The sequence below is a fragment of the Mustelus asterias genome, chromosome 9 (assembly GCF_964213995.1).
Source record: "Mustelus asterias chromosome 9, sMusAst1.hap1.1, whole genome shotgun sequence".
NCBI classification, from domain to species: Eukaryota; Metazoa; Chordata; class Chondrichthyes; order Carcharhiniformes; family Triakidae; genus Mustelus; species Mustelus asterias.
Window position 1 is genome coordinate 1026994 of NC_135809.1, and position 22697 is coordinate 1049690.

The window sequence follows — 22697 nt, forward strand, 5'->3', positions numbered from 1 at the left end:
CCTGACAGCAGCAGTATTCAAACTCCGAGCCACATCAGGAGACATGAGGCCAATGTCCATAAGCGTGGCCAAAGAGGCTGGTTTTAACAAGAACCATAACGGAGAGAATTCCAGATGTTTATGGTCAAAACAGATGAAGACACAACTGTCAATGGTGGATTGGTGGAAATCCATCAGAGGATGAAAGCACGGAGATAATTAAATATTCGTATTTGCTGTAAAGTGTTTTTATTTTTATGTACTGACAGTTTCACTGGTTCACACAGTGACCAGAATAACTGCACAAGATCGCCAGTGCTTTTGACATTGTCTGTGCCCAGGTCCCATTGGTTACTGACAATCATGGATATTTCCATTAACCAATGAGATTGCCACTGAAAAGGTCAAGCCGAGGTTTTTGTTTGATTGGTTCGGGGGGAACAGTGGAATTAAAATACTAATTAATGATTTGATTGAATGACAGATAGGCAGGAGATAGGCAGCAAGGGGCTGAAGGGCCTCCAGCTCTTCGTATGAACTGGCCAAACAAAGCACCCAGCTATACTGGGGTCAGCCATAAATGTCGACCGTGCCAATGATACCCATCGACACGTTATCAATGGAGTTAGAATGGAGAGTGCAGGACAGCATGCCAGGAACAACACCAGGCACACACAAAAATGAGATGTCAACCTGGTGAAGCTACAACACAGGAGTACTTGCTGCTTATGCCGTTTGGCACGCAAGTAATAATGTGGAGATGCCGGCGTTGGACTGGGGTGAACACGGTAAGAAGTCTCACAACACCAGGTTAAAGTCCAACAGGTTTATTTGGTAGCAAATACCATAAGCTTTCGGAGCACTGCTCCTTGAAGGAGCAGTGCTCCGAAAGCTTATGGTATTTGCTATCAAATAAACCTGTTGGACTTTAACCTGGTGTTGTGAGACTTCTTACGCAAGTAATAGACAGAGCTAAGCAATCCCACAACCAATGGATCAGATCTAAGCTCTGCAGTCCTGCCACATCCAATGATGAATGGTTGTGTCCAATGTTCAGCACTATTCATCACTCCTCAGATCTGAAGCAGTCCAAATCCAAACACAGCAAGATCTGGACAAGATGCAGGCTAGGGATCCCAAGTGGTGAGTAACATTGGAGCCACACAAGTGCCATGCAATGGCCATCTACAAAGAGAGAGAATCCAACCGTCATGTCTTGACATTCAATGGAAATACCATCACTGCATCCTCCACTATCAACATCCTGGGGGTCACCATTAATCAGAAACTGACCTGGACGAGCTGTTTAAATATTGCGCCTTCAAGAACAGGTCGAAGGCTAGGAATCCTGTGGTGAGTAATTCACCTCCTGATCCCCCAAAGCCTGTCTACAATGTACAAGGAACAAATCAGGATTATGATGGCATCCTCTCCACTTGGCTGGATGAGTGGGTAGTGAGGAGCTTTTTTCCAGGGTGAGTCAATTACTAGGGGGCGTAGGTTTAAAGTATGAGGGGCAATGTTTAAATGAGATGTACGAGGCAAGTTTTTTTACACAGAGGGTGGTGGGTGCCTGAACAAAGAACAATACAGCACAGGAACAGGCCCTTCGGCCCTCCAAGCCTGTGCCGCTCCCTGGTCCAAACGAGACCATTCTTTTGTATCCCTCCATTCCCACTCCGTTCATGTGGCTATCTAGATAAGTCTTAAACGTTCCCAGTGTGTCCGCCTCCACCACCTTGCCTGGCAGCGCATTCCAGGCCCCCACCACCCTCTGTGTAAAATATGTCCTTCTGATATCTGTGTTAAACCTCCCCCCCCTTCACCTTGAACCTATGACCCCTCGCTGCCTGTGGTGAACCATCGTTGGTTCCCACTGGATAGTAATGAGCCAGGGTCTGGCCAGTACTACAAGGATGTACATATGTTACTGTTGGATTGTACTACTGTTGCTGTTGGGTTAGGGTGTGGTTGTTACACCTGTGTTTGTTACTGTTGTAGCACATCCCAGTTGGGCTCCGCCTCCTGGGAGAGGTATAAGAGTCCCTGCTCTGGCCGGGACCCCTTCAGTCTGGGATAGTGTACTTAAGTTCTGATAGCTTCATTAATAGTTAATAAAAGCCTTCATTTACTGAAGCCTCGAGCCTCGTGTCTAAATTGATGTGCATCAATTTTATTAACTATTATTAAACTCTCGACGGAAGAAAAAAGAAAGGAGAGTATGGAACCAGTTCTCAAGCCAGAACGTCTGACGCTAGATCCACGTGCGGTGGGCGCTTCTAACACCTTCGACCACTGGCTGAAGTGTTTCGAAGATTACCTGGCAGCCTCCGCAGCGGTCACTACAGATGATGACAGACTCGGGTCCTCCATGCGAGGGTAAGCGACACAGTCTACCTTGCGATCCGTGTGGCCACTAATTACCCTAAGGCCCTCGAGCTTCTAAAGAAGCGCTGTACAAAACCGCCTAACGAGATACACGCTCGTTACCTCCTCGCCACACGACGTCGGCAGTCGGGCGAAACCATGGAGGACTATGCCAATGAGCTCTTACAACTAGCCAGGGGCTGTGACTGCAAAGCTTTGTCGGCTGAGCAGAGCATGTACGACCTCGCCCGAGATGCGTTTGTGGCCGGGGTCGGGTCATCATACATCCGTCTCAAACTGCTGGAAAAGGGTAATCTCAACCTTACCCAGGCCATCGAATTAGCTGAAATGCTCGAGTCGGCTTCAAAGAGTTTAGTCTTATATCCAGAGGACCACGTGGAGACAACGTGGCAGGAGCAGTCGCAAATCCCTCCTTGCCCCTCGGGCTCGAAATGCTGTGTAATGGCGTGCTCCCATTTGGGCCAGACGACGGCTGCAGCCCCATGCGGCCCGCGGTGCTATTTCTGCGGAGGAGCAAAACATACCCGACAAAAGTGTCCCGCTAAAGCGGTAATCTGCACCGCATGCGGTAAAAAAGGTCATTATGCAAAGGTGTGCAGATCCAAACCCAGGAACGGCAGTGCGGCCTGCGATTCTTCGGAGCTTGGATCATCACCATCATCGTCGAAGTCGTCGCGGGGTTCGTCCACGTGCGAGTCCAGGACGACGCCATTACTGTCGATGGAGGGATACAAAAGAATGGTCTAGTTTGGACCAGGGAGCGGCGCGGGCCTGGAGGGCCGAAGGGCCTGTTCCTGTGCTGTATTGTTCTTTGTTGTTCTTTGAAGTCGGAGGAGTATGACCACCAGGGGTCGCTGAGTTTGGCGCCCTCACTCACGTGCGATTCATGGGGGCGGCCATGTTGGTTGACAATGACCACGAGCGACCAGCAGGGGTCCTCAGCATCGACTTCAGCTGCCTGCAGTGGCGTTCATGAACCAACGGTGGCGTCGATCATCCTGGACCAGGCTAAGCCTCATAGGCTCGATCGTTCAATGATGGATATCCAGGTAAACAATCATGTGCTTTATTGTCTGTTTGACAGCGGGAGCACTGAGAACTTTATCCACCCTGACACTGTGAAGAGGTGTGGACTCCAGATTCAACCTGCCAAACAGACAATATCTATGGCATCAAGGTCCCGGTCTGTTGCCGTGCTGGGGAGTTGCGTGGTAACCTTGAAAGTACAAGGCACAGTTTACGAGCGCTTCAAGCTCCTTGTGTTGCCGCATCTTTGCGCGCCAATACTTCTCGGACTAAACTTCATGGTCCACTTGAGGAGTGTAATCCTACAGTACGGTGGGCCACTCCCTTCGCTGGCAGTGGGAGAACAGCTGCAGTCTCCAAATTGCCCAACGCGCCCCGCCTGCAATCTCTCTACGTTAAAGATCACCACACCCTCTTTCTTTCAGAATCTGGTACCAGGCTGCAAGCCCATCGCTACTAAAAGTAGGCGTTACAGCACTGAGGATCGGATCTTCATCAGATCTGAGGTTCAGCGACTCCTCAAAGAAGAGATCATACAGCCCAGTGTTAGTCCATGGAGGGCACAGGTTGTTGTGGTCAAGAGCGGGAACAAACCCCGGATGGTCATTGATTACAGTCAGACCATTAACCGATATACGCAGCTGGATGCGTATCCTCTCCCGCGCATATCTGATATGGTCAATCAGATTGCGCAGTACCGGGTGTTCTCCACCATAGACCTCAAGTCCGCCTACCAACTCCCCATTCGCCCAGAGGACAGACAATACACGGCTTTTGAGGCAGATGGTCTCTTGTATCATTTTCTTAGGGTTCCCTTTGGTGTCACCAATGGGGTCTCAGTCTTCCAGCGTGCTATGGACCGAATGGTGGACCAGAACAGGCTGCGGGCTACCTTCCCGTACCTGGATAATGTCACCATCTGCGGCCATGATCAGCAGGACCATGACACAAACCTCCAAAACTTCTTACGCACTGCATCTCGCCTGAACTTGACCTACAACAGGGAGAAGTGTGTGTTCCGTACGCGCCATTTAGCCATCCTGGGATACGTGGTGGAAAACGGGGTCATTGGCCCTGATCCAGACCGTATGCGCCCCCTTGCTGAACTTCCCTTGCCCGCTAGCGCAAAAGCACTGAGAAGATGCCTAGGCTTCTTCTCCTATTATGCGCAGTGGGTCCCCAACTACGCGGACAAAGCCCGTCCGCTTATTAAGTCCACGACTTTTCCCCTCACGCCAGAGGCCCAATTGGCCTTCAAGAAATTGAAAGACGCCATCGCGAAAGCCACGATGCACGCAGTAGACGAATCCATCCCCTTTCAGGTGGAGAGCGATGCATCTGATTTCGCCCTGGCCGCCACACTAAACCAGGCGGGCAGGCCCGTCGCTTTTTTTCCCCGCACCCTCCAAGGCCCCGAAATTCGGCATTCAGCGGTGGAAAAGGAGGCCCAGGCCATTGTGGAGGCCGTCAGACACTGGCGCCATTACCTGGCGGGAAAGCGGTTCACCCTGATCACGGACCAGCGGTCCGTGGCGTTTATGTTTAACAACACGCAGAGGGGCAAGATCAAGAATGACAAGATCTTGCGGTGGAGAATTGAACTCTCCACCTATAACTACGATATCATGTATCATCCAGGGAAACTCAATGAGCCCTCGGATGCCCTCTCGCGCGGAACATGCGCTGGTATTCAGGAGGATCGTTTGAACGCCCTCCATAATGATCTGTGCCATCCTGGGGTCACTCGGCTCTACCACTTTGTAAAAGCCCGCAACCTGCCTTACTCGGTGGAGGACGTCAGGTCGGTAACAAGGATCTGTCGGATTTGCGCGGAATGCAAACCGCACTTTTACCGACCTGACCGGGCACATTTAGTCAAGGCCACTCGCCCCTTCAAGAGGCTGAGTGTGGATTTTAAGGGCCCCCTTCCCTCAACAGATCGGAACGTGTACTTTCTAAACATAATCGATGAGTACTCCCGGTTCCCGTTTGTTGTCCCCTGCTCGGATACATCCGCTGCCACGGTGATCAAGGCATTCCGTGATCTTTTTACCCTGTTCGGGTACCCCAGCTATATCCATAGCGACAGGGGCTCGTCGTTCATGAGCGATGACTTGAGGCAATTCCTGCTCTCATATGGGATTGCCTCTAGTAGGACCACGAATTACAACCCTTGGGGTAATGGACAGGTGGAACGAGAGAATGCTACAGTCTGGAAGGCTGTCTTACTGGCGTTGAAATCCAAAGGTCTTCCAGTCTCCCGTTGGCAGGAGGTCCTCCCTGATGTGCTTCACTCTATTCGCTCCCTCCTGTGTACGGCAACCAATGCTACTCCCCACGAGAGGATGTTCTCATTCCCTCGGAAGTCTTCCTCGGGGATATCTTTACCAGCTTGGTTGACGTACCCAGGACCCGTCCTCCTGCGGCGACATGTAAGGGCCCGCAAGTCCGACCCCTTGGTCGAACAGGTCCACCTCCTCCACGCCAACCCTCAGTATGCCTATGTGGCATATCCTGACGGGCGAGAGGACATGGTCTCGATCCGAGACCTGGCGCCTGCAGGGGACGTAGCAACTCCTGTCGCTCCCATACCCCCAGTAACAAACCCATTATCTCTTATTTCTTCCCCGGACACGGCGCGGGCAGCATCGGGACCATTGCTTAACAATTTTACTCCAATGCACAGCTTGCCTGAGCCCTGAAGATGGTCGCCACCGCAGGGCGTGTCAGGATCCCCTGCACTACCGTCTCATCAGGGTCAACCGGCCCGTGAGTCCGTGGAAGAACAGCTGGACGCCGTTTTGGGGAGAACGCCACCGCGAGTGCCTACTCCGGTGTCACCGCCGGTATTGAGGAGGTCACAACGACGGTGCGGTCCTCCAGACCGTCTGAACTTATAGACTGCTGACACTTCATTCTGTTTTTGTACCCCGCCGGCTTTGTTCTCAAAGGAGGGGTGAATGTGGTGAACCATCGTTGGTTCCCACTGGATAGTACTGAGCCAGGGCTGGCCAGTACTACAAGGATGTACATATGTTACTGTTGGATTGTACTACTGTTGCTGTTGGGGTTAGGGTGGGGTTGTTACACCTGTGTTTGTTACTGTTGTAGCACATCCCAGTCGGGCTCCGCCTCCTGGGAGAGGTATAAGAGTCCCTGCTCTGGCCGGGACCCCTTCAGTCTGGGACAGTGTATATAAGTTCTGATAGCTTCATTAATAGTCAATAAAAGCCTTCATTTACTGAAGCCTCGAGCCTCGTGTCTAAATTGATGTGCATCACTGCCGGAGGAGGTAGTGGAAGCGGATACGATAGTGACTTTTAAGGGGCGTCTTGACAAATATATGAATAGGATGGGAATAGAGGGAGGGTAGGGGGTTTTAGTTCACACGGGGAGCATGGTCGGTGCAGGCTTGGAGGGCCGAAGGGCCTATTCCTGTGTTGTAATTTTCTTTGTTCTTCAAATACAGCTCCAACAACACTCAAGAGGCTTGACACCATCTAGGACAAAGCAGCCCACTTGATTGGCACCCCATCTACAAACTCCCTCCACCACCGACGCTCAGTAGCAGCAGTGTGTACTATCTACAAGATGCACTGCAGCAATTCACCAAAGATCCTTAGACAGCACCTTCCAAACATAGAACATAGAACAGTACAGCACAGAACAGGCCCTTCGGCCCACGATGTTGTGCCGAGCTTTATCTGAAACCAAGATCAAGCTATCCCACTCCCTATCATCCTGGTGTGCTCCATGTGCCTATCCAATAACCGCTTAAATGTTTCTAAAGTGTCTGACTCCACTATCACTGCAGGCAGTCCATTCCACACCCCAACCACTCTCTGCGTAAAGAACCTACCTCTGATATCCGTCCTGTATCTCCCACCACGAACCCTATAGTTATGCCCCCTTGTAATAGCTCCATCCACCCGAGGAAATAGTCTTTGAACGTTCACTCTATCTATCCCCTTCATCATTTTATACACCTCTATTAAGTCTCCCCTCAGCCTCCTCCGCTCCAGAGAGAACAGCCCTAGCTCCCTCAACCTTTCCTCATATGACCTACCCTCCAAACCAGGCAGCACCCTGGTAAATCTCCTCTGCACTCTTTCCAGCGCTTCCACATCCTTCCTATAGTGAGGTGACCAGAACTGCACACAATATTCCAAATGTGGTCTCACCAAGGTCCTGTACAGTTGCAGCATAACCCCACAACCACTTCCATCTAGAAGGACAAGGGCAGCAGATACAAGGGAACACCAACACCTGCAAGTTTCCCTCCAAGCCACTCACCATCCTGACTTGGAAATATATCTCCATTCCTTCACTGTCATTGTGTCAAACTCCCTCCCTAAGAGCACTGTGGATGCACCTACACCACATGGACTGCAGCGGTTTAAGAAGGCAGCTCACCACCACCTTCCCAAGGGCAGTTAGGGATGGGTAATAAATGCCGGTCTAACCAGCGACGCCCACATCCCATGAATGAATAAAAGAAAACCCTGCCCAGTAAAGCTGAGCAATACTCACCACCCGATTGGTTCCGATTGGCTGGTCCAACCCATTTGAATGCTGGTTTCCGACCTCTCTCTTCAGTCACATGAACTTTCTTAATGAGGCCCAAACTAGTCAGCACGTTGGCAATATCATAGAGTCTGCGAATCTTAGCTGTAAAACCAAGCAAATGTGTAAGTTTTTATAGAGACTATTCACTGATAGGCAGCTTTGCAGAATAGACAGATTTCAGAGAGAGGGAATTCGCACGGGTCTGTGAGAGGTTCACAGCGAACACCGATTCCTGTCGGACGTGACGCTGCTTCTAGTCTCAGCTACGATTCAAATCGAGGAATTTCTGTTCGGGTTTTAGTTTTTTTAACCAACTTATTCACAAAGATAAACATCAGTCTGAAGAACTGTAGCTGATTCGAGCATCAGCCCTTGTCCTGAACACCAGGGGGACCTAAGTTCCCAAATAAAACACGTCAAATCCAACACCTTCAGCTGAGATCCACAGTGAAGTGTTTGCAGTGACCGATGTCAATAAAGGCAGACTCCGTCATCAACCCCCCAGTGGATTACTGACTGTGAATGAAATACAGACGGTTAAACAACAGCTCCCACAATCCAACCCTACAAAGTTCAGGTTACATTTCATATAAATTAAACACAACATTCTGAAAGAGGATGAAAGGAAGACATTAAAGTGGAGAAGGGGATTTATATTGAAAGAGACAGAAGGGGGAGAACACAAACTGTGGAGAAAGTGCACCAACACTCAAAACCTGAAATAAAAGCAGAAAATGTGAAAAGTGAATCTGGCAGCTTCTCGAGAGAGAGAGACACAGAGTTAATGTTTCTGAACTATGATGCTTTCTCTCTCCCCAGGTGTGGCTGAATCGCCTCCAATATCTAGTTTGTGAATGTGTGTTTGCAGCAGTAATACTGTGGAATTTTGCTTTTGTTTCACTTACTTTTAAACTTGCTGTTATCAGCAGAATCCTGATGACTTTCTTCAATGAGGATTTTCGCAGCAACATCGAGAGCGACAGTGTTAGGGTCAGACACAAGGAAAAGCATCACAAACTTCTCACTCATGATGCGCAGAGATTTGTCCTTCCTGCTGTTCACAGATGCTGAGAGACAACAGACAGCATTGTTAAAGAACAACAGCTTCCAATTCTTCAGCTTCTGCACATTTAGAATGTCCATTACAGTAATTCAGATGGTCAAATTCCACTGGAGAGTACAGAGGTTGGAATCACGTTCATCGTCTCCACATGCTGTTCAATAAACAGCCAGAAGGGAGCAGCAGAGTACAGTACAAGACCGAGCCACCTCCACTGTATTTAATACTGTACAGTGTAAACTGGGAGTTAACGACACCTTAAACAGTAGCAGATAAATCCGGACTCAAAAGCTGCTCAGCCAGCCACCTGTTACTATTAACTCGTTATTCATTTCTGTCGCGCCCTTCACAGTGCCCCAAAGCCCTAAGCAGCCAATTAATCACTTTTGTTCTGAAGTGTAGTCAATGATGTGGGATACACTGCACCAATTTGCACACAGCAAACTCCCCGCCGGTGACGAGCAGACAGGAACCCTGATGAATTGTTTTAGGAGAAAACCAAAAGCAAATACCGTGCGTGCTGGAAATCTGCAATAAATTCAGAAAATACCAGAACTGCCAGAGTCAGGGCAGGGTAACAATTAAAATACTTAAACATGACAAGGTGCCACCACGCCACTCTCCTCGTGGGCGGCACAGTAGCACAGTGGTTAGCACTGCTGTCTCACAGCTCCAGGATCCCGGGTTCAATTCCGACCTTGGGTCACTGTCTGTGTGGAGTTTGCACATTCTCCCCGTGTCTGCGTGGGTTTCCTCCGGGTGCTCTGGTTTCCTCCCACACTCCAAAGATGTGCGGTTTAGGTTGATTGGCCATGTTCAATTACCACTTAGTGTCCCAGGAGCGTAGTTCAGAGGGATTAGCAGGGTAAATATGTCGGGTTACAGGGATAGGACCTGGGTGGGATTGTTGTCGGTGCAGACTCGATGGACCGAATGGCCTCCTTCTGCACTGTAGGGATTCTATGATGATTATTAATGGCTAGATATCTCTTTAGTTCCAATTTAAGCAATATCCCCATAGACATAAATCCCTCTTCAGAATCAATTAGCACAAAAACAGATATGCTCATGTGAATGCCACAATTCCAGCTTTTAAACACTCTGGACAGAGATGCAGAAAAACACCTGGTTTCTGATTCCCATACAGCAGCCTCCAGAGAAATATCTATCTTCAAACAGCAGAACTTCAGAGCAAGAGACCCATTTTCTGGCAGTTCCCAGTCTCCAAATCAAGCGAGAGAGAGAGAGAGAGAGAGGGACACACAGATAGAGCGACTTCTCTCTAACAATTCCAAGTATCAACTGAGCTTATTTTTCTGTGTAAATCTAGTCCCACCAATTAAACATGATTTTTCCTGTCAATCAACCTAATCAAACCCCATTCTGAAAACCCTCAGGTGAAAACACTAAAATAAAGGAACTGCATTAGTTCAGATTAAAACAAACATTTTAACAATTATGACCAATTCTGCTGCTGCAGTAACTACAGGGGCCGCCTGTTTATAGACAAAGCACACCGTTAATAGAACTGCCTGCAAAACAAATCCTGCACAAGAAACATGACACAAATACATTTCTTACAGGCACAGTATCGTCACACTGATTGGATGTTGAAGCAGGTTCAATGACTGACTTCTGATTCCTATTTCAATTCTTGGAGATTATTCCCAGAATAAATGCAGCAAGAGTTTGGAAATATCAGATTACACCACCCCACAATAACTTACCCGATTTATTCTCGGATTCCACACACTTTGTTTCCCCGCTCAGCTCTGGACAGCTGGACCATGTTTTCCGAGCGGACTCCCTCTTCTCCATTCCCTCCCCGTGGAAGTCAAGGACTTTGTGACGGATGTGAGTCAGTTGTTCTGCGTATTTCTGCTGCTCTGCTCGCTTCTTCAACATGGCCAGAGTCTGCTGGAGGCCGCGGAGTCCATGCCACGAATACTGGTTCTTTGCCAAGCGGCTGACCAGCTGCAGAGACTCCAATACATTGACAATGTCGTAAATACGTCTGCGTTCCACTCCTGCAAAGACAAGATTCAGGATCAGTTCACACCACGAAATAACAACTGCAAACCAAACCGGAGCCTGCGGAATTTGCTGCCATGGTAACAGTGCCTTCCGGTTATTTCTCTGTAAATGCTGCAGAAACTTCAGGCAAGAAGGAAAAATGGGGGGAATTTCCCCGTACGGCCCGCCATGGAATCCTGGTGGGCGAAGGAACCAAGGATTTTCCAGTTCTGGGGTGAGCGAGGCTGGAAAACCCCGGCTATGGCGTTAAACACTAATCGGAATTGCCAATCTTACCGTTAAGAAGTATCGAACGGTGGGAAGTTTGTGTAAACACTAACCTGTTAACAATGTGATAATAGTTAATGATGGCTAATTAAATAATTAAAAATTAACTATTTACATTGCTAAACTATGACGAATTCAGAGATTTTTTAAAAAGTCAAATTTTAAATGTGATTTTTAAATTTATTTATTTAATATTAAATCCCCAATTCTAAATTAAAACAAAGACAGAATTCCAATGGAGTTTTTCACGACTGCAGTTTATTCTAATCAGCGGAGCTGCGAGATTCTGTTATTTAATTAATTTTTACTCCATTCTCGGAGTGACCAGGCCAATGTGCAGAGTGGACCAGGCAAACCCGAACCTTGCCCCAAAAAACAGATTCAAATTAAATCCAATTCCCGGTCCCCACAAGAGAGACAAACAGGGTCTAAGCTGACACGATGAGACTTGGCCCATCTTGGGTTTGATCTTAGCCGGGAAGCGATGTTGTGAAGTTGGAAATGTATCAGCCATTCCGTACACAACAAACACCCAGAACAACAATGCCTTAATGAGCCTGAGAATCACGTTTCAGTTGATGGGAGTGATGCTGGGGTGTGTAGAATGACTGGTGATAACATTGGATCTGTTGTAATGTGACCAATGGTAATAAGCTACAAAGGGTCAGCTGACCCAGTAAACCATGTAACCAATGACAGAATGATTTGATGATCAGCTGACCAGCTGACAGTATATATTAGAACATAGCATCATAGAATCCTACAGGGCAGAAGGAGGCCATTCGGCCCATCGAGTCTGCACCGACAACAATCCCACCCAGGCCCTATCCCCATTACCCCACGCATTTACCCTAGCTAGTCCCCCTGACACTAAGGGGCAATTTAGCATGGCCAATTAACCTAGCCTGCACATCTTTGGGCTGTGGGAGGAAACTGGAACACCCGGAGGAAACCCACACAGACACGGGGAGAATGTGCAAACTCCACACAGACAGTGACCCAAGCCGGGAATCGAACCCGGGTCCCTGGCACTGTGAGGCAGCAGTACTAACCACTGTGTCACCCAAAACATGTTGGAAATTGTGGGGAGCTTGGAGTGGCCCAGGGTGAGGCCTCAAGTTTGGAGTAATATAGCTTCTTTATTAAACCCTTTCTCTGATTTATAAGTTGGAGTATGTTTTGTTATATTTTTATTGTCTACACTGGAAGCTTTCTTTCTGGATTAGCAGGGTGCCATTTGATTTCCAGCTCAAGATCTGTTAATTTCCCAATCGAATTATTCCCCATTCGCTGAAATCTCAATGTCCAGTTTCCCCCTTCGGCTGATACCAGCTGAAACCGCCAATAACTGCAGAAAGGGTTTGAAGTTCGAGGTGTTTTGTTAAAGTCTAATGAATATTAGATTTTCAATTGCTACAGCACAAATCTGACCCAATATATTCCCCCCCCCCCCCTCACCCAACGCCCTTCATTGCTGGGCTCTTGGCCTCCCTCCACTCACTGCCTCACCGAGTTCAGCTGCCACTTCGTCCAGGGAGATTTCAGTTTTCTCTGTTGAAATGGGATAGTTTGGATAGCGAGCAAGAAACTTCTGGCACAGCAGCCCGAGACTTTTCTGTTTCCGATTTGGCCTCTGCTGTTCCAAATCATCTGTGGCACCATCAGCAATCTCAGAGATCTGAAAGTGAAGTAAAGAAACTGCCCATCATGGAGCTGCAGCCGTCTCTCCGTCCACAAACTCTCCTTCCAACAACAATCTACCTTTCGTTGGAAATTAAGGAGAAAAGAATGAGGCAGAGTCTCTCTAGAGAACCCCCCTTCTTCCCCCCCCCAGACATGAGACGACTCCTCATGAACCCAACATGAATTGAGGAGAAACTTCACCGGAGAATGTGGAACTCATTCTACAGGAGGCGGTTGAGGTGAATATTAAACCGGCAAAGGGGTGGGGCGGGGGGGGTTGGGGGGAAGAGGTCTGAGGACCAGGTTTCGAAGTTTGGGGTTGGTGCGATTAGTTACTCTGTTATCCTTCCAAGAAACTTGGGAGACAGGGAATTTTTTCCATAAACACGGTAAATCTTGCATTTGTGGAGCTCGAAAACTCACTGATAATTTATTATTTTTAAATACAGATAATCAAATGCATTCTCACAACTCACATTCCAAACCATTCCGGAAGGGAGATTGTTTTGTGTTTTTACAGCGAGTTGTTGTGATCCGGAAGGCGCTGCCTGAAAGAGCGGTGGAAGCAGATTCAACAGGAACTTTCAAAAGGGGGTTGGATAAATACTGAAAAAGGAAACTTTGGGGATATTGGGAAAGGGATTAATTGGATAGTGCGCACAGAGTCAAGACAGAACCGATGGAGTAAATTACCTCCCACGCTGGATTAATCTCAATGTTAAACTACTGAATTCTGCACTCAGCTACCTCCAGATCCAAAAGGATTTTTTTCTTTATTCTTTATGGGGTGTGGGCATCGCTGGCAAGGCTAACACTTATTGCCCAACCCTAATTGCCCTTCAACTGAGTGGCTCGCTCGGCCATTTAAGAGTTAACCACATTGCTGCGACTCTGGAGTCACATGTAGGCCAGACCGGGTAAAGACGGCAGATTTCCTTCCCTAAAGGACATTAATGAACCAGAGGGGTTTTTAAACAATAATCTGGTAGACTTAGGACCAGCATGTTTCCCCTTGTGGGAGAATCGAGGACCAGAGGGTGGAATCAGAGTGAGGGGTCGCCCATTTCAGACAGAGTAAAGGAGGATTTCTTCTCTCAGAGGGTAGTGATTCTGTGGAATCCTTTCCCGCAGAGGGCTGTGGAGACTGGGTCATTCAGTATGTTCAAGGCTGAGACAGTGAGGGAATCAAGGGTTCTGGGGGTAAGATGGGAAAGAGAATTGAGGATTATCAGATCAGATTTCATTGAATAGCAGAGCACAATTGATGGGCTGAATGGCCTACTTCAGCTCCTATATCTTACAGTCTTATTACTGACAGCCGTTTTTAACTCCAGATTTTAAAATGGAATTGAAATGAAATTTTCCAGCTGGGGAGGTGGGATTTGATCTCACGTTGCTGAGATTGTTGGTGGATTCCTGTGGAGTCAAGGATAGAACGAGGAAGGGGGAGGCCGGACAGGTGCCAGAGTGAGAGGAGTCACAGTCTAGTTGTAAGGCTGAGGGAGGGAGTGAGGACGGGGGGAGGCAGCGAGGGCGGGGGGGGAGGCAGCGAGGACGGGGGGGGAGGCAGCGAGGACGGGGGGGGAGGCAGCGAGGACGGGGGGGGAGGCAGCGAGGACGGGGGGGGAGGCAGCGAGGACGGGGGGGGAGGCAGCGAGGACGGGGGGGGGGAGGCAGCGAGGACGGGGGGGAGGCAGCGAGGACGGGGGGGAGGCAGCGAGGACGGGGGGGGAGGCAGCGAGGACGGGGGGGAGGCAGCGAGGACGGGGGGGGAGGCAGCGAGGACGGGGGGGGAGGCTGTTAGGACGGGGGGGAGGCAGCGAGGACGGGGGGGGAGGCAGCGAGGACGGGGGGGAGGGAGCGAGGACGGGGGGGGAGGCAGCGAGGACGGGGGGGAGGGAGCGAGGACGGGGGGGAGGGAGCGAGGACGGGGGGGAGGGAGCGAGGACGGGGGGGAGGGAGCGAGGACGGGGGGGAGGGAGCGAGGACGGGGGGGAGGGAGCGAGGACGGGGGGGAGGGAGCGAGGACGGGGGGGAGGGAGCGAGGACGGGGGGGAGGGAGCGAGGACGGGGGGGAGGGAGCGAGGACGGGGGGGAGGGAGCGAGGACGGGGGGGAGGGAGCGAGGACGGGGGGGAGGGAGCGAGGACGGGGGGGAGGGAGCGAGGACGGGGGGGAGGGAGCGAGGACGGGGGGGAGGGAGCGAGGACGGGGGGGAGGGAGCGAGGACGGGGGGGAGGGAGCGAGGACGGGGGGGAGGGAGCGAGGACGGGGGGGAGGGAGCGAGGACGGGGGGGAGGGAGCGAGGACGGGGGGGAGGGAGCGAGGACGGGGGGGAGGGAGCGAGGACGGGGGGGAGGGAGCGAGGACGGGGGGGAGGGAGCGAGGACGGGGGGAGGGAGCGAGGACGGGGGGAGGGAGCGAGGACGGGGGGAGGGAGCGAGGACGGGGGGAGGGAGCGAGGACGGGGGGAGGGAGCGAGGACGGGGGGAGGGAGCGAGGACGGGGGGAGGGAGCGAGGACGGGGGGAGGGAGCGAGGACGGGGGGAGGGAGCGAGGACGGGGGGAGGGAGCGAGGACGGGGGGAGGGAGCGAGGACGGGGGGAGGGAGCGAGGACGGGGGGAGGGAGCGAGGACGGGGGGAGGGAGCGAGGACGGGGGGAGGGAGCGAGGACGGGGGGAGGGAGCGAGGACGGGGGGAGGGAGCGAGGACGGGGGGAGGGAGCGAGGACGGGGGGAGGGAGCGAGGACGGGGGGAGGGAGCGAGGACGGGGGGAGGGAGCGAGGACGGGGGGAGGGAGCGAGGACGGGGGGAGGGAGCGAGGACGGGGGGAGGGAGCGAGGACGGGGGGAGGGAGCGAGGACGGGGGGAGGGAGCGAGGACGGGGGGAGGGAGCGAGGACGGGGGGAGGGAGCGAGGACGGGGGGAGGGAGCGAGGACGGGGGGAGGGAGCGAGGACGGGGGGAGGGAGCGAGGACGGGGGGAGGGAGCGAGGACGGGGGGAGGGAGCGAGGACGGGGGGAGGGAGCGAGGACGGGGGGAGGGAGCGAGGACGGGGGGAGGGAGCGAGGACGGGGGGAGGGAGCGAGGACGGGGGGAGGGAGCGAGGACGGGGGGAGGGAGCGAGGACGGGGGGAGGGAGCGAGGACGGGGGGAGGGAGCGAGGACGGGGGGAGGGAGCGAGGACGGGGGGAGGGAGCGAGGACGGGGGGAGGGAGCGAGGACGGGGGGAGGGAGCGAGGACGGGGGGAGGGAGCGAGGACGGGGGGAGGGAGCGAGGACGGGGGGAGGGAGCGAGGACGGGGGGAGGGAGCGAGGACGGGGGGAGGGAGCGAGGACGGGGGGAGGGAGCGAGGACGGGGGGAGGGAGCGAGGACGGGGGGAGGGAGCGAGGACGGGGGGAGGGAGCGAGGACGGGGGGAGGGAGCGAGGACGGGGGGAGGGAGCGAGGACGGGGGGAGGGAGCGAGGACGGGGGGAGGGAGCGAGGACGGGGGGAGGGAGCGAGGACGGGGGGAGGGAGCGAGGACGGGGGGAGGGAGCGAGGACGGGGGGAGGGAGCGAGGACGGGGGGAGGGAGCGAGGACGGGGGGAGGGAGCGAGGACGGGGGGAGGGAGCGAGGACGGGGGGAGGGAGCGAGGACGGGGGGAGGGAGCGAGGACGGGGGGAGGGAGCGAGGACGGGGGGAGGGAGCGAGGACGGGGGGAGGGAGCGAGGACGGGGGGAGGGAGCGAGGACGGGGGGAGGGAGCGAGGACGGGGGGAGGGAGCGAGGACGGGGGGAGGGAGCGAGGACGGGGGGAGGGAGCGAGGACGGGGGGAGGGAGCGAGGACGGGGGGAGGGAGCGAGGACGGGGGGAGGGAGCGAGGACGGGGGGAGGGAGCGAGGACGGGGGGAGGGAGCGAGGACGGGGGGAGGGAGCGAGGACGGGGGGAGGGAGCGAGGACGGGGGGAGGGAGCGAGGACGGGGGGAGGGAGCGAGGACGGGGGGAGGGAGCGAGGACGGGGGGAGGGAGCGAGGACGGGGGGAGGGAGCGAGGACGGGGGGAGGGAGCGAGGACGGGGGGAGGGAGCGAGGACGGGGGGAGGGAGCGAGGACGGGGGGAGGGAGCGAGGACGGGGGGAGGGAGCGAGGACGGGGGGAGGGAGCGAGGACGGGGGGAGGGAGCGAGGACGGGGGGAGGGAGCGAGGACGGGGGGAGGGTGCGAGGACGGGGGGAGGGAGCGAGGACGGGGGGAGGGAGCGAGGACGGGGGGAGGGAGCGAGGACGGGGGGAGGGAGCGAGGACGGGGGGAGGGAGCGAGGACGGGGGGAGGGAGCGAGGACGGGGGGAGGGAGCGAGGACGGGGGGAGGGAGCGAGGACGGGGGGAGGGAGCGAGGACGGGGGGAGGGAGCGAGGACGGGGGGAGGGAGCGAGGACGGGGGGAGGGAGCGAGGACGGGGGGAGGGAGCGAGGACGGGGGGAGGGAGCGAGGACGGGGGGAGGGAGCGAGGACGGGGGGAGGGAGCGAGGACGGGGGGAGGGAGCGAGGACGGGGGGAGGGAGCGAGGACGGGGGGAGGGAGCGAGGACGGGGGGAGGGAGCGAGGACGGGGGGAGGGAGCGAGGACGGGGGGAGGGAGCGAGGACGGGGGGAGGGAGTGAGGACGGGGGGGGGGGAACAGGCTGCACCGGTGAAGCTCGATACCTGAATCACGTGATTGCTGTTTCCAATGTTCTCGTTCTCAATCTGACGGAACAGCTCCTTCTTCTTCTCCCTGTCCCTGATGTCGGGACTGGCAGCACTGATCAACATCCTCAGGTTTGCTGTGGGTGACCAGGCCTCGGGCGATGATTTGTCACCCAGTTTAACCGGAGTAACCTGAACTCGATTGAGGGAGCAAGCCTTCCGCCACGAGACCAGGCTTGGTGTCGCCTGGGGTTTCACAGGGGTTTTGGGTGGCGTTCTCCTGGGTTCCATACAGAGATTCTCCTGAAGCAAAAATAAAATCCGGAAAGATCAGCCTCCCATCCATTGACTCTGTCTACACTTCTCGCTGCCTCGGCAAAGCAGCCAGTGTAATTAAAGACCCCACACACCCCGGACATTCTCTCTTCCACCTTCTTCCGTCGAGAAAATGATACAAAAGTCTGAGGTCACGTACCGACCGACTCAAGAACAGCTTCTTCCCTGCTGCTGTCAAACTTTTGAATGGACCTAGCTTGCATTAAGTTGATCTTTCTCTACACCCTAGCTATGACTGTAACACCACATTCTGCACTCCCTCCTTTCCTTCTCTATGAATGGCATGCTTTGTTTGTATAGCGCGCAAGAAACAATACTTTCACTGTATGGTAATACATATGACAATAATAAATCAAATCAAAAACCAGAGATTCGAAATCAGCCAGTAAAGAACAGACACAATTCTTCTTTGTTTTATTAAGCAAGGGAAGCTCCACCATTGGTGACTCTATCTTCAGCTCCTTGGGCCCTTAACTCTCCATTCTCTCCTTTAAAATGCTCCTTAAAATCCACCGTTTTGACCAAACGGTGGAATCTTGTGGAGGTGACGATGCGATGGGTGTTGACCTGGGGGAGGGGGCATTGGCCAGAGAGCCACCAAAAGCCCTGCGTCATCACTTTATGGGAAATGTCCACCACATCTTGCTCCACTCAGGCACTGGACAGGCCACTAGGGGTCCTTCCCCTGGAGTCAAGGACTCTGAGGCTGGAAGATCTGCTTGCCGGGAGCTGTTAACCAATCAGAGGCCAGTAACTGTTGACAGCAGAGCCACCAGATGAGTTGTGCCCGAGGCTGCTGTGGGGGCAAGGGCGGAGATTGCAGGGGCTCTGACCCAAATTTTCAATTTCTCTCTGACCACAGGGGAGGTGCCAGACGACTGGAGGACAGCTAATGTGGGTCCGCTATTGATGAAGGGTTGTCAAGATAAACCAGGGAACTACAGACCAGTGAGTCTCACGCCAGTGGTAGGGAAACTATTAGAGAAACTTCTGAAGGAGAGAATCTATCTCCACTTGGAGAGGCAAGGATTGCTCAGGGATAGTCAGCATGGCTTCGTCAGAGGGAGGTCATACCTAACAATTTGGATTGAATTTTTGAGGAGGTGACCAGGTGTATAGACGAGGGGAGTGCAGTCGATGTAGTTTATATGGATTTCAGCAAAGCCTTTGACAAGGTCCCACATGGGAGATTTGTAAAGAAGGTAAATTCACATGGGATACGGGGTAATTTGATGAAGTGGATTCAAAATTGGCTCAGTTGTAGGAGACAGAGGGTGATGACAGGCGGCTGATTTAGTGACTGGAAGCCAGTGTCCAGTGGTGTTCCACAGGGATCTGTGTTGGGCCCCCTATTATTCGTCATTTATATAAATGACATTGATGACAATGTGGTGGGTAGGATTAATAAGTTTGTGGATGACACAAAGATTGGCCGGGAGGTTAACAGTGAAATGGAGTGTCTTGGACTACAAGAAGATATAGATGGAATAGTCAAATGGGAAGATAAGTGGCAGATGGAATTTAACCCGGAAAAGTGTGAGGTAATGCACTTTGGAAGGAGTAATTTGACAAGGAAGTATTCTATGAATGGGAGGACACCAGGAAGTTCTGTGGAACAAAGGGACCTTGGTGTGTTTGTCCACAGATCTCTGAAGGCAGAAGGGCATGTTAGTAGGGTGGTGAAAAAAGCATATGGGACACTTGCCTTTATCAATCTAGGCATAGATTACAAAAGCAGGGAAGTCATGTTGGAGATGTATAGAACTTTGGTGAGGCCACAGCTGCAGTTCTGGTCGCCACATTATAGGAAGGATGTGATTGCACTGGAGGGGGTGCAGAGGAGATTCACCAGGATGCTGCCTGGGATGGAGCATTTAAGTTATGAAGAGAGGTTGTGTAAGATTGGGTTGTTTTTGTTGGAGCAGAGAAGACTGAGGGGCGACCTGATTGAGGTGTACAGGATTATGAGAGACACGGACAGAGTGGATAAGGAGCAGCTGTTCCCCTTAGTTGAAGGGTCAGTTAGGAGGGGACACGGGTTCAAGGTGAGGGGCAGGAGGTTTGGGAGGAATGTGAGGAAAAATGCTGTTATCCAGAGGGTGGTGATGGCAAATGGGATTAGGTGGGAGGTCAGGTGTTTCTGTGTGTCGATGTAGACTTGATGGGCTGAAGGGCCTCTTCTGAACTGTTTGATTCTGTGATTCAAATACTCTCACCGCAATTACCAATCACTGTTCCACTATTCCAACTGGCCAATTGGAAGCACACGCTGGGATAGATGATATTTTAAATTTACTCCCACAATGCAACACTGTCATAATACCCACAGCCAGAGGCTACAGACTTTATGGAATTTTTGTTATTCTGGATTGCCGATTATCCTTTTCTATTATCATACTAAATGTTACAATACAATGATCACTGTTTCCTAAATGTTCTCCCATTGACACTTGATCTTCTGGCCCATCTCATTTCCAAGAACCACGTCTAATAGTGCATCCTGTGTAATGAGCTCGAGGGGCTGAATGGCCTCCACCTATACAGTGAAACAGGCTTGAAGGGCTGAATGGCCTCTTCCTGTGCAATGTGTTTGAAGGGCTGAATGGCCTCCTCCTGTTCCTGAAAACAAAGACTGAACCCCCGATGCAAAAACGAAATCTAATCCTGGGAATGTTGGGGTTATTCATTAACTAAGAAGTCTCACAACACCAGGTTAAAGTCCAACAGGTTTATTTGGTAGCCAATACCATAAACTTTCGGAGCACTGCTCCTTCGGAGCTTATGGTATTTGCTACCAAATAAACCTGTTGGACTTTAACCTGGTGTTGTGAGACTTCTTACTGTGTTCACCCCAGTCCAACGTCAGCATCTCCACATCGTTATTATTAAGCCAGTGATCTGATCAGGTTGTGTATCCCCCAAGTTAATTTTAACAACACTAAAGAGATTTGCAGCTTTACCTTCTGCGCCGCTTTCTTTCCATCATTCAGGGGTTGCGAGGGGGCTTCATATTTTCCGATCCGTGAACTGACAAGATCCTCTAACTTCAAACAGTTCATCTAGAAAATAAAATTAATGTAGACACACAAAGTCAAGATCATTCGGAATTAAAGAATCGCATTTGGGTTAAATTCACTGCCGAACATTCTAACTATTCCTGAATGTTGGAATGATTTAAACGTTGGGAATATTTCTCTCCTGAGTCACTATTTCCCAGCACCAAGTTCCCAACTCCAGACAATTCTTGCAGAAACTCTCACAAAACTTGGGAAAAATCCTTTTAGCGGTTCAGGGCAGTCGGATTTTGTTTTCAATCAGAGGGTTAATTACATCGTCAATCTGACCCCGAGTTCAAACAGCAGAATTATTCTAACCCCTTAAATTAATGCTTAAAATTGGCGCAAAGATGGGAAGTTGAGGGCAGGATTCCTACAGAAACTAGCTCTTCTGAGTGGCTGAGATCTCAGACTGAGGAAGGGGTCAGACAAACTGAGTGTCAGAGTTTACAGGAGTTTCTCAAAGGGTCATTACTCAGTATGATCCAGAAATTAATACAGGAAACTAGCAAGAGAAAAGCAGAAACACCCAAACAGACCAAACAATTTTACATTAATACGTCTAGAAAATGTTACAATTATTAAGTATGAAATTATTGAAATTCACTCACTTTGCCGCTGTGACTGGAACCTTTTCAAACAGAGAAATGGGATTTATTTAAACTAATTATAAAGTCTGCAGCCACTCTATCCCGGTTAGTGGAGTTGTCTAACCATGTCCCTGTGTGTCTCTATGTTCCTATCTCTGCCTCTCCCTCCCTCTCTCACTACCTCCTCTCCCTGTTTGTCTTTGTATCTTCGACTCTCCCAGTCTCACTCTCTGTCCTTCTCTCTCTCTATCCTTATTCCTGTCTCTCTCCCTCTCTCTGTCCCTATCTCTCTCCCACTCTCTCTTTCTCCATCTCTGTCCCCCCGCCCCTCTCTCTCTCTGTCCCTCTATCACTCTCACTGTGTGTCTCTCTCCCTTCCTGTCCCTATCTCTCCCTCCACTCTCTATCTGTCCCTATCTCTCTGTCTCTCTCTTCCTGTCGAACCCCTCACTCTCTCTATCCCTGTCTCTCTCCCCCCACTCTGTCTCTCTCTACCCCACTCTCCCTTATCCCTGTCTCTCTCTCCCCCACTCTTTTTATGTCTATCTGTCTCTATGTCTCTCTCTCTCTACCCCACTCTCCCTATCTCTCTATGTCCCTCTCTCTATCCCACTCTGTCTCTCTCACTCCCTATCTCTCTGTGTATATCTATCTCTCTCTATGTCCCCCTCTCTCTCTATGTCCCTCTCTCCCTATGTCTCTCTCCCTATCCCACTCCCAGTCTCTCTCTATCCCACTATCTATCTCAGACTTTCCCACTCCCTATGTCTCTCCCTACCCCTATCTCAGTCTCTCCCACTCTCTCTACCCCTATCTTAGTCTCTCCCTGTCTCTCTATCCCACTCTCAGTCTCTTCTACTCCCTATGTCCCTCTGTCCATATCTGTCTCTCCCTATGTCTTTCCCTCTCTCCCTATCTGTCTCTCTCTATCTCAGTCTCTATCTGTCTCTCTTATGTCCCTCTTTCTCTATCCCTGTCTCTCCCTCTCCCCCTGTCTCAGCCTCTCCCTGTCTCAGTCTCTCCCTGTCTCTCCCTCTCCCT

The 22697-nt window shown here is 52.2% G+C and overlaps 1 protein-coding gene across 1 annotated transcript in view; it reads right to left on the minus strand.

Annotated features, from left to right (window-relative positions):
* The window catches only part of LOC144498422 (transcription factor E2F7-like), a 49809-nt gene extending 28019 nt beyond the window's left edge, over positions 1-21790 (minus strand). Inside the window, exons 1-7 of the mRNA XM_078219495.1 lie at positions 21678-21790; positions 20971-21069; positions 17693-17977; positions 12830-12998; positions 10747-11046; positions 8865-9026; positions 7924-8061 (exon numbers count right to left, since the gene is read on the minus strand). Of these exons, the coding sequence (XP_078075621.1) occupies positions 7924-8061; positions 8865-9026; positions 10747-11046; positions 12830-12998; positions 17693-17977; positions 20971-21069 (1153 nt within the window). The 5' untranslated portion in view covers positions 21678-21790. The remainder of the gene's footprint in view (positions 1-7923; positions 8062-8864; positions 9027-10746; positions 11047-12829; positions 12999-17692; positions 17978-20970; positions 21070-21677) is intronic.
* Between the last annotated feature and the right edge of the window lie 907 nt (positions 21791-22697).